This window comes from Ischnura elegans, chromosome 8 (assembly GCF_921293095.1).
Source record: "Ischnura elegans chromosome 8, ioIscEleg1.1, whole genome shotgun sequence".
NCBI lineage: Eukaryota > Metazoa > Arthropoda > Insecta > Odonata > Coenagrionidae > Ischnura > Ischnura elegans.
Genome location: NC_060253.1, coordinates 58838255 through 58850532, shown reverse-complemented (window position 1 = coordinate 58850532; position 12278 = coordinate 58838255). Strand labels below are relative to the sequence as shown.

At 38.9% G+C, this 12278-nt stretch overlaps 1 protein-coding gene across 1 annotated transcript in view; it reads right to left on the bottom strand.

Annotated features, from left to right (window-relative positions):
• Positions 1-12278, bottom strand: part of LOC124164419 (kelch-like protein diablo) — a 250312-nt gene that overhangs the window by 25404 nt on the left and 212630 nt on the right. The window contains exon 2 of the mRNA XM_046541744.1: positions 3535-3694. Coding sequence (XP_046397700.1) covers positions 3535-3694 — 160 coding nt within the window. The remainder of the gene's footprint in view (positions 1-3534; positions 3695-12278) is intronic.

Below are 12278 nucleotides of genomic sequence, written 5' to 3'. Positions count from 1 at the left end.
TATTTGAAAGTAGACGTTTTTTCTGTAACCACAAAACAATATATGAATTAATGAAATAACCCGACGATGCATGCATTTTTCTTTTTTAATTTTTGAAGCCTATGTATATTTCGGGACTGAATCCGAATGTAACCTTATTTTTTCTCTGTCACTTTAGCTTTATTTTAAATTTCAAATTTTAAAAACTTATAAAATTTTAAAAAGATTCTAAAATATTCGACTCCAAAAAGTATAAAAACTGCGTATCCTTTTAAGATTTAGGATATTTGGAGGAGGAGACCGGCAGCTAAGGTCATTGACGCCATGAGGGAAAGGTATGAAGGGTATTGTGGAGAGAAACCCGGCGTCGGCATTAATCTGCTCTTAACGAAAGGCGCCAAGGGGACCACAATGTAACGTCTCATCCGACGGATAGAGTGAAGTACCCCCACGAAGCAAGCACGGATCGAGCATATCCTGAAAAATATATATCACCGTCGGGATCTGAACCCGGTTCGACTGAGTGGGTAGCCAGTACTGTAGCCACAACACCAACCCAATCATTAAAATCCAGCAAGAATGTTATTCCAACAGCTTTTCAGCGAATTTTCTGTCTCCTATTAACTGCATCTGTCCGTTATATCCGATGAATATAATAATAATTCATTTTTTCCTGATACAAAAATCGAGAGAACTAGAGGAGAAAACAATACGCTCCTCGTAGGCGAAGAAAAATTTCTCAGACGAGCCGTCAAGGTCTGGTAACGCGATACATTAACACATACGGGTTAATGTCTAAATGTATGAACGCGAGAATGAACACCGAAATGCTTAACACCCTACTTGTGCGAATGCATGCACAGAGAGTAGAACCTATTCTAATTTGGTTCATGCATTTGTACATGTTTCGTTCCGGTCCACCAAAATCATGCACCAAACGCACATTAACTTGTACGTGTGAATGTACCATGTAACCAGGCCTTTAAGAAGCGTTTTGAGTCGTCATGCGTATTTCTAATACCTGAGCTACTTGTTGTGCTCGAGGTCATGACCAGACTTAAAGCGAACTCTTCCTCCCATTTCTTCCCCTCACTTCTTGTCTCGTACTCTCGCGGCCCGGACCATCCCCAACCTCCCTGAGGTCAGTAACATCTGCCGGCGGCGAAGGAACGCCAATAATCGAGACGCGAGAACAGGGCGCCCGCAACAGGAAACGCCCACCAAGTTTGTAAATCTGTGGAGAGATGGCTCGATCATCCACTGCTCGCGGCGGCTTCATGACGCACCGACCAGAGGTTGGAGTTTCGGTTCATTTTTAGGGATTCGATTCACGTGATTCGATTCTTCGAATCATTCATATTCTGGGGGGGGGGACTTAAGAGTCTGATTGGTCTTCCCATTGTGAGAGTAAAACCAAAATACATAAATTACTGTAGAAAATATTATCTTTATTTTCATATGAAAGTTATTAATATTAACTTAAATGATTGTGGCACCGTAATACACAAAATAAACCGAACTTAATGAAAGCCAAATTAAAAATATTGTTTATTTTTTAAGCGTCTGGGGGGGGGGGGGGTGGGCACGTGCCCCCTTACCCTCTAAATCCACCTATGGTGTGCACGAAACATTAACACGTACGAGTTACTATCTAAATACATGAACGTGAGAATGAACGCCAAAATGCACCGTGTAACCACCCAACTTGAGCGAATGCATGCACAGAAAATAGAACCTGTTCTAATTTTGTTTATGCGTTCGTACATGTTCTGTTCCGGTCCACCAAAATCGTTCATACTTTCACACATTAACTCGTGCTGGTCAACGTACCGTGTAAACTGGCCGTTTGGAAAGAACCAAATCCACGAATCCATGACGCACGCGCATTGGAACCGAGTGATTTTTGATATGAAAATTTCAGCAGGAGCTAGGCCACCCAAGGGCGGATGCAGGATTTTTTTATGGGGGGTGGGAAGGACACGAAGGTCTGACAGGTCTTCTCATATTTGAGATTAAAAACAAAATACAACAGTTACCTACTGCAGAAAAAGTTCTCTTTATTTTGAAGGAATGTTCTCTTTATTTTATGTGGAAGTTATTAACATTACATTAAATACTTGAGGCTCCGTAATACACAGAATAAAACGTACGTAATGATAAACGCATTAAAAATCTTGCCCATTTTTCAAGCCCCTCCTAAATCCGCCTATGAGGCCACCACTTGAATTATATCTGATAACTGCTGATAACACTGTATTACAGGCATTTCGACCTTTGAAAAATGGTACGTTATTATAACGTATTCAAGCTCAGCATTTCTGAATATGCTGGTAAACTATCCACCGCAAGTTACAAATCGTAAAGTATTCTCATTTTCTTATTCATTCAATAGGGCAGCTTGGTTATTCAGACGCAATCAGATAATTATTCAAGTGTCGAGGAGAGTAATCCAGAACAAATTAAGACCGATCAAATTATGTAGTAATTTGAATTAACCTGAAAGTAGATTCGTTCTGCCTAAGTGCTATCTTCATCAAGGCGTCGGTGGCATGTCCCCATTTCTCTCGCGACGGAATGCTTTCACACTTTGTTACTTTTTAATTAAAGAAATAAAGAGAACTGAGTGTAGTGGTTTGTTATTGATTTTTGATTCATCATGAACTTTAATTTGTCTAATATACATGCTTGAAGTGGTGTTTTTATTTTTGGAAATTTTAATGGTTATCCTTCCATAGGTAGGTAATTTTTTGCAAATACGTATTTTGCTGTAGAAAATTTTACCATTTGTAGTGAGTTCAGGATTGTTTTCAAATTTAGTAATTTTTCTTCATAAAGGTGCAAAATTACAAAAATACAAAAACACTAGCGCATAAAAATTTTACCAACACATTAATTACATTTTTAATTTTTAAAATGAGAAAAAAACTTCAGTTCCTATTTGATGGGAATAGGCTAGAAAAACAATTTTGTGGTATTGATATTGCTCCTCCGAGAGAATAGGTTTTTAGATAGAATGAAAAGGAATAGGCTGTATTGAAATTTGAAGAAGGAAGTCCATTATGGGAGTGGAGACCAGTGGCGCAGCGTTGGGGTTTTGGGGGATAAAACCCCCCCAGAAATTAGAGAAATTTTAAAATTTAATCCATTTTACATAATTGGATAAATATTAATTATAGAATAGTGTAAGGATTAATAAAATATCCCCCAGAAAGCCGTAAAACTCACCATTTTGAACCATTTATCTTAAAAATTTTCTGGGGGAAGGAACCCGCACCTCCCGTATTCCATACCCCCCAGTATTAGTTGCTGACACGTGGCACATAATCTGACGTGTGTATGAAGGCACAGTCAAAATTATGTCTGTAAATTGGAAAATTGCTTGAATGCATGCGAGAATGCATAGACCTGAGATGGTAAAATAGCCCCTGTTCTAATTTCGTCCGTGCATTCGCGTAATTCCTCGCCATTTTCAGGAAAAATACATTTCTAACCTGCGGAATTACGTGCCCCGTGTGAAACGGTCTTTAGACCAGCGAAAATCTTTGGATTACATACCTTTCCAGTGTAGACGTATAGGATGAAGTGACGGAAAGTGTCTTCGCAGGAAAGGTGCGTCAGTCGGATGGGCGTCGGAGATCCAGGGACTGAGGGACCCACAGAGCAACCGGGAATCCTGCAGATCTCGCCTCGCTTCGCCGTCTCAAAGCTCTTGCACCTGGAAAAAAGCACACGATTAAATAAACAGCCTGAGAATATTGACTTTCACCAAATTAATTTTTGTCAGTTCATTTCTAACAAAGGGTCTATTTCGTTCGAGTCTCAACGCGGCTATCTCCCTAGCTATATTACCGAGGTTGGGTTCTGTTGATATATGGTATTCAGTTCAACAGAAGTGAAAGTATCGAATATTCTAGTCTGAGTTTAGACAAAAATTAATAGTTTGTCACAAGAATGGTAACTAATCTTGATACCACGTGATTAGCAGGACGAGAATAGCCTCCCCCAGCCTATTCTTACCGTCATAATTGGGTTGTACTAACATTCACTAGAGGTAATTTTCCAAATAAACATATGTTTCGGGTTGACTAAAGTGGAGTTGTTTCACCGAGATATTTTACCATTTATTATTTATCCTCTTTCACGATTCCTGATACCTTTGCGTAATTGAAAAAAACATGAAATAATGGCTAAATATGAATTAAATGAATAGACCTAAAAATAAAATTAAAAGGATAAAAACGCCTTTTACGAAAACAGTATATAATTCACAAAAAAAAGTAATTTTTACATTACTCGGAGAATAAATCGCGGGTGCTGATTAGGTTTACATATCAATAATGCGTACCAATAATAACGCTTACTCACATTACTCACACTCATTTCTAATAAACTACTTACACTAAAATAAATACTTACACTTGCACTCACTGTCTCTAAAACTAATTTCTAATAAACCAATCCAGCACCCAAACTTTGTTCTTCGAGTGATTAAAATTTTCTTTTCTACTTTCTATTGAATTTTAAACGCGTTTTGGAAAAAATGTGTATTTTAAATATTTTTTATTTTATTTTCTGCCTCTTATTGGCGAATCATACAATCGATTGAATCAGAGCTGCTTAAGAAATTTCTGTCAAGAAAACATAACAAACGCCATATTTTGATCAAATTTAAAACAATTTTTCCACATGGAAATTTAGTTGATTAGGAATTGACAATGGAACAAATTTCCTTGTCTGAATATAGAATATTGTATTGTCATCAGAAGCAATACGTGTAAAAAAGTTTAAGCTGATCCGATAGTGATAAAGTGGTTAAAAATCTATTACAAGACTCCAACGATGAAATAGACAAACCGATGGAGTAAGTTAAGAAAAAGAATGCAAAAATAATGCATTTCTTCCCTGCCAGTAGGAAAAAACTTGCAGGTGAGCCAATAAATAAATTTTAAAATTATTATTTGTTATGAACTGAGGGAAATTTTTCCTCTTGGGAACTAATTTAATATTATTATTTACAGCAGTGAGCATATCCAATTAGGTAGCGAATTTAACCCTTTTTATTTCTTAAATGCAAAGCTAAAACACGAGAAATGAAAATCACAGATATGGACTTTCTCCATGGCATTGTACAATGACGCTGAACTTTTGGTACCTTAGACGAGGCCTCTAGGTCATAATATGTGCGTATTACCTCATAAACTCAAGATATTAAAATAGCTAAGCAGTATCACAGTTACTGTTTTCAAGGGCCGATGAAGTCATTATCTTTACTACCTTGAGCCGTCGCTCATAACACTCAACGTGAACAGTTATTATCCTTCCAGGAGATTCTGTTTAACTTGGCAGAATTAATATTTACTGAATTCGATGCCAGTTTTTGACAGAGTTAGAAGGCAATACGTACGGATACGTATAAAAAATTTGATTTAACTAATGAATTATGGTATTTTTAAGTTAAAAGCGATAAAGATTAATATCGCATGCAAAATTGATCCATTGACGGAACAGAAAACACAAGGATTAAGATTAGCCGTGCTGATGTTAGTTAATTACGACACGCGAAGAATAGATTCTAGCTTGCATTATAAAGAATCTACATATTCTGTAACGCTTTTATCAATCGAAAAGAATTTCTGTACATCAAAACATCACCCACCAAACATAAAATACATAATATTTCTTTGTAAAAAGATAGTAATATATATTTACGGCACAGTAAACGTGCAAATAATCATCTAAGTATTGGGTCAAACTCAAGGTGCTAAAAATAAGTACCTAAAAATCCATGAGCAGACATAAAAATAAGAATATTTTAAAATTTTTTAACGGAATAAACGAGCTTCCAAGAAAAAAGGTGACTTCGCAATAAAATGCAGCTCGCGAAAAAGGTCTCCATTTCGTTTTCCTTTGATATAATTTCACTTTGAAGAATTTCTGCAGCGGGAAAAGAAACACTCCTCATTGTATACGATTCCAACTCCGCGCGTAGAAACAGGGCAGTGCCCTACCCTCGCCGACTTCGCTTGGAAAAACTGAAAGGAGAGAACGCCACCCGTAAGATGAAGAGCGCTGACCACTCCGGGCGGTTCCTGTCATCACGACTGACCCCAGCGCTCGCTGCTATCATCTCTTCCGAATCCGTCGCCGTGAGATACCTTTAGATTTCACAGCTGAGATAAGAGTCACACTTGTCTTTCACCGCGGAGGCTCGAGGAGGAACATGAGCGACGGCGTCACGGGGAGAGTTGTCGTCCATGCCTTTGGTGAATGGTCAAGTACACGGGGAAGTTGGAGGAGAGAAAAACCTGGGTAAAGGAAATAAACCAAGGGGAGTCGTAGCTATGGAGATAAACTCACGCTTTGGCGAACGAGCTCCGTTAAAGATGTTGTCGCGAGAAACGAAGTTATGCCATTTTTCAAGAAAATTTCAAAATTTACTATGCTAATCTATATCAACAACTACATATTACCCTGCAAGCGTGTAGGCAAATAGACGTGTGGCATGGGGTGTTAGAATAGCAGCAATTGACATATAAATAGCAAATGCTCAAACAAAATTACGACTAGCATTTATTGAAGTCTTTCATGATTCGGGGGAAAAACGAATTCCCATATCTATCCGTTCTGCAAAATATCTCTCTTAATTTTTCGCTTCTATCGGATCCGGAGATAAAGTGAGGCTCTAATATTATGTTCTCCGTGTCGCTCTTAAAGATATAAATTCTCAATTGTTAAGTTATCTAAGCCATTTGTGGCTGAGCTTAAAGCCACCGAGTGCGTCCACAGGATTGCGGATGGTGGGTCAACCTCTAGATAGAGAGGTTAGCTGCGAGATAAGCGATTTCTCTCGTCGAATAAGCAGTTGTGGACAAATAGTGACGGTTTTCTGAGGGGGTATTGGTCTATCCTTGGGGAAGGTAGACCATTTAAATGATACCGAAACCTGTGAAGATGCCGTGACTTGACAATTGGGAGCCGCCAACAATTATGCCTCTCATTACCCGAGGGAGAGGGCAGCAGCTCTTTTTCATATGTGCGAAAGTGGAGACCGTATTGGTAGATACAGCGACATACACTTCATTACGAGCGTGGTAACATTTACTTTAACGGCTGTAGTATTACCATTTGGAAGGCAAGGGGAAACCACCATATTATCATCCCGAGGAGTCGTAGCTACTCCACTCACTGTATATCATGATATGATGGAATTCTCTCGAGTAAAATATTCCGGAGGTAAACTAGTCCCTCATTCGGATCTCTGGGCGGTGACTACTTGAGAGGTTACATCGGTCAATGGTGATAGAACGTTAAGGATAGGAACATGGAACGGTAGATCGCTTCGCAATTGCGATAGGTTGGACAGCTTGAAGGTGGAGATGCTTAGAATGAACCTCGACGTATTAGGAATCAAAGAAATGAAGTGGCCTCAAGAAGGAGACTTTAAGAGTGGAAGCTACAGAATGATACACACAGGAACGCTAAATAGTAATGCTGGAGTGGGGATAATGCTTAGAAATAGCGTCGGGATGCGTGTTAAAAGTCACCTGCATTTAAATGAAAGGATAGTAATGGTCAAGATAGAGACTAAACACGTTGCGACTATAGTGGTGCAGGTTTACATGCCTACATCAGATTATGAAGACGAAGAAGTGGAAGTTATCTACCAAGATATTACGGAAGTTATCAAGCAGGTAAGAGGGGAAGAAAATATTATTTTCGGTGACTAGAACGCCGTCGTCGGCGATGGTCAAGACGGAATGATAGCTGGAAAATATGAATTAGGATATCGAAATAGAAGAGGCGAAAGGCTACTTGAATTCTGTACTAAACACAGGCTAGTAGTTGCCAACACTTAATTAAAAAATTAATAGCTCTATTCACGGTATTTAGAATTCCTATTGAAAAGATGTAACTTATACCTTTAACACAAACGTATTGACTAAATTCCTGTCCTACAACTCTAGTCACGGTACTTCTACCCCAAAACAAACGAACCAAAAATCGCGTCCTCACTGTCTCGTCCTTCAAACCCCGACAGAATGAAAAAAGAAACCATCTCTTTCATTTCGCATCAAACATTTCGATGCCTTCTCCTCGTCCAGAGGAGAAAGAGTCACATTCATCCTCCTGTCACAAGAAAAAAACACTCGTTCATCTTTTTTCCTCTCCTTCGAAAACGTGATAGTGCGACGTAGCGGTCATCTCTGACCACGAGATCCAGAGTCACTACCCTGTGTGATAGGGGGACACGGTTTGAGATGGGAAAGAAAAATAAGACCATGGTCATTATTATTTCATCTGCTGGGAAAAAGGGGATGAGGGTTCCCCGACCCCTTGCGGCCCGAGGACAGGGGAAGGTAGAAATGAGGAAAGGGTGGATGAAAGAAAGGAGTGAGCTCCTGTCCTCTGGGAGAATATAACTTTTCGAGTCGCCTTCCGTCGCGGTCGTATCCTTTCATTGGGAGCCTCGAGCGCTTGTTTCAAGCCTCGAAAATCCGTCGGACGACGCAGCGGGGTTGAAGGACGGCTTTGAAGTCCGTCGAATGGAGCCGGAGGTGAGATTTGAAACGGGTGTGTTGACCGTCGTCCCTTCACGCAGGGACATGGTTTTTATTCCGATCCATTTTGATTCCTGTCCCGAGGCATCAGCGCCAGGACTAGCAACATCTACGAATGTTAGGAAAGAAATCTCCACGGAGTAAGTATCAATACTAGACTTTGCAACTCACGAATGATTCGCTTTGAAAAAATAAACAACAATTACTGTTGATACCATACAAACCGTATGATTGAACATAAGGTCAGTACATGAGGATGGCTCTAAGAGAAAAATGAGAGATTAATAACTTTTTTATACTAATTAAATTATGTGGAAAAGAATGGTTTCAAGGACTCAGCTGGATTTTTAGTCACTGATTATCAGTTACGGAAGGAAAGGTATTTTTCGATCCATTTTGATTCCTGTCCCGAGGCATCATCGCCAGGACTAGCAACATCTACGTTAGGGAAGAAATTTCTACGGTATTATGATCAATACTAGACCTTACAACCGTTCAAAGATTCGTTTTGCAAAAATAAACTTTAAGTACTTTTGATACCGTACTAACTGTATGATTAAACACAAGGTCAGCACATAAGGATCGATCATAAGAAAAATGAGAGTTCAATAACCATTTGATACTTATTAAATTTTATGAAAAAGTCAGTTTCAAGGAGTCAGCTGGATTTTTAGTCACTGATGATCAGTTATGGAAGGACACTTATTTTTCGATCCATTTTGATTTCTGTCCCAAGCCATCAGCGCCGGGACTTGCAATATCTACGAACGTCAGGATGTCGTCGGGATTTCGACTCTCTTATTCCTCACCAAGAGACAATGTAGCATTTTCTCCTCAAATCCTCTCCACTACCTTGGTAGGCTCAGCACAATTGGCCGGACGCGGTCGGTTTTCTTCAGCGCCAATGTGAAAAGCGGAGACCGCTTTCCTCACGGACTGCCCGCGTGCATTTGGAAAGGGCCGTAAGCGCGTTGATAGGCTGGTGAAAGACGGACGAGTTTAAAAGATACTACTATTCTGACATATGCGTGTTGATGGTAGCCTATATCCACGGGGTTTTATTTCCTCTCTTTTGTTTCATTATCATCAAATCATAAAAAATATTGGTAAGCCATGGGACTTTTGCCATTAAATATACTAAAACAGAATTCTTAATAGTTAGGGAGTTAATAATAATTATTGGAAGAAATGGAAGAAAAATGTTTATGGGAAAAATATCGCCGCTTTTATGAGGAAGACTCGACCTTATAACCGATGAATCATTTGCGTTGCAAATTAACTATAGGAACGGTTGATATCGTACTGACAGTGTATTTTTAATATTAATTTAGCACATAAGTAACGGTCTAAGAAAAAAATTAGAGGTCCATATCCATTCGATACTTATTAAATTAAATGAAAAAGTGCGTTTCAAGGTTTCAGCTAGATTTGTAGTCATAAATGATTAGTTAATGAAGAAAATAATTTAAAAATTAGCACGATAATCAACGAATTTCTTCAATAACGTTTAAAAGTGAGTAGCGACATCAAAAATTACATTTTTATAAATAACCACGAGTTACTACGATTCGCTGAAGTGAAATATAATGAAATCTTGATACTACATACCATATTTAATTTTTCGCTTAATTCAATAACATGTTTCACCTGGAAGTTTAAAAAATGTAAATTATGAAAGATTTATTAAAAAAAATGAGTCGCACGCAGAAAATCAGAGCCAAAGCAGAGAATACAAAACCACGTGACTTATATATCGATATTATTCTCAACAAGGAGCAGAAAGCAAAACGGGCATCTTGTGTTAGTTAGATGTAAGAGTCGTCATATTGATTCAACAGAGTCCTGCAGAGGCTATTGACCCCTTATTAAGTGATAATTTATATCCTTTTGCAATGCCATGGTAGAAAACGACAGATTGTGTCGCGAGAAAAGTCTGATTTCGTCTCTCTGCAGTGGAACTTTGAAAAGGAGCTGGTTTATCAATATGTATAGTTTAGGGTTATTGTTTAATGTATCACCATGGAAGCGAGGCTTGAACGCTAACAGTTACGAAGAAGTCAAGGGCAGACGTTTTCTAAATTTGGTGTCACCGAAGAATGATGAAGCTGAAATGGATCGACCAAGACAGTATAAAATAAGGAATTGCTAAAAGGAGTGAGAAAGAGAAAAGAGAAGTCTTCTGGAAACCTTAGGGAGAAGATGGGGACATTTAGTTGGTGACATTATGATACATGATGGTCCGATGAAAACAAATGTAGAAGGACAGGTGAAAGGACAGAAAGGCAAGGGACGATCTCGAATGAGTTACATTAAGCCTGATTCGATCATTTTCTTTCGTCGCGAAAAGTCATAACTAGAGCGATCGTTTTTCGCGACGGGAAAAGTGATCCCTATAGTGATCATTTTTCTGAATCACACGGTCCATCCCGCCGTCGTCGCCTTCCGCATTACTTTCGATATCACAGCTCGTTGTCATAGGACCCGCATAACGAAAAAATTAGCGTGTTTGTTGATCTATGTCGTCCCCACGATTGTCAAACGTTGCGTTGCAATCGCTCCATACGGACATGAGTTCCGATTGGCTGATATGGGGTTTTAGTGACGGTTTTAGCGACGGAAAAAGCGACTGGACGAGTGATGAAAAATAGTGATGGGAATCCTCATCACTAGAGTGATCGCGAAAAACAATTGCCGGCGTCGATCATTGGCGAGTGACCACTCTAGTGATCGCGATTGTGATCACTAGGAAATGACGGAGAAAATGATCGTGTGGTTCAGGCTTTAATAGACAGGAAAATAAAGGATCTAAGAGAGAAGGCATGTGTGCTATGAAAAAGCTAGCGGAAATGAGAGAGAAATTGACAGCTGCGTCAAAAAAATCTTAGGATTATTGGCAAAAGATGATTATTGTTTTATGTTCTAAAGAAAGAAAATGAAAGCAAAAAGTCTCCACTTTATCTTTGGTTTCACCATTTGGTTACTATCTGCAAGTATGATGAAGGACCATAATAAAAGTAGGTGCACCCGAGACATAAAAATCGCTCATTCCTTGGCGTCAACGACACCAGTCTGCTGAAAATAAGATCGTGGATCTCACAGGAAGTAATCAGATATGAGATCCATACTCCAAGTTATGCACTTGTGAATTATTGGACCCAAACTTTTAATCCCTAGTGACAAATGCGGGCCGTGGAAGGTTTCGGTGTGTGACCCGCCGCTCGCCACGCTACCCTCGGAGACATGGTATTTATTTATGTTTAATTTTTTTGGTGCACAGAGGGCCGAAGATGGATGAAAAGATGTCCTATGCCATTCCAATTATTAGCTCTAGCACTTCAAATTTTAAAGTTTGTGCATCACATGAGAGATAGTAAAATACAACATTGATATGCTTGTTTATTAGTCATAAGCGAAGAATCTCTCTTTGTTTTCGGTACCGAGTTTTAGTGTTCACTGTTTTCAGATTAGTGTAATTTTCATTTTGCTATCAATTTGAATTGCTAATTATTATTATTATTACATATTGCTACAAGTAGGCTATTGCCTGGTGGCAGCATTATATTTACACTCATGAATAACAAATCTACCTATCAGATAACAAAGTAAGAAACAGAAAAGGCACCTACAGTAAAAATAATACATAAATTCTAATATCATTCAACTAACAATCGAACATTGACCCATAAAACCCAATTTGTAGTCCTTAGGCTGAAGCCTAGTTAGCCTCTAGGAAAATCCGAC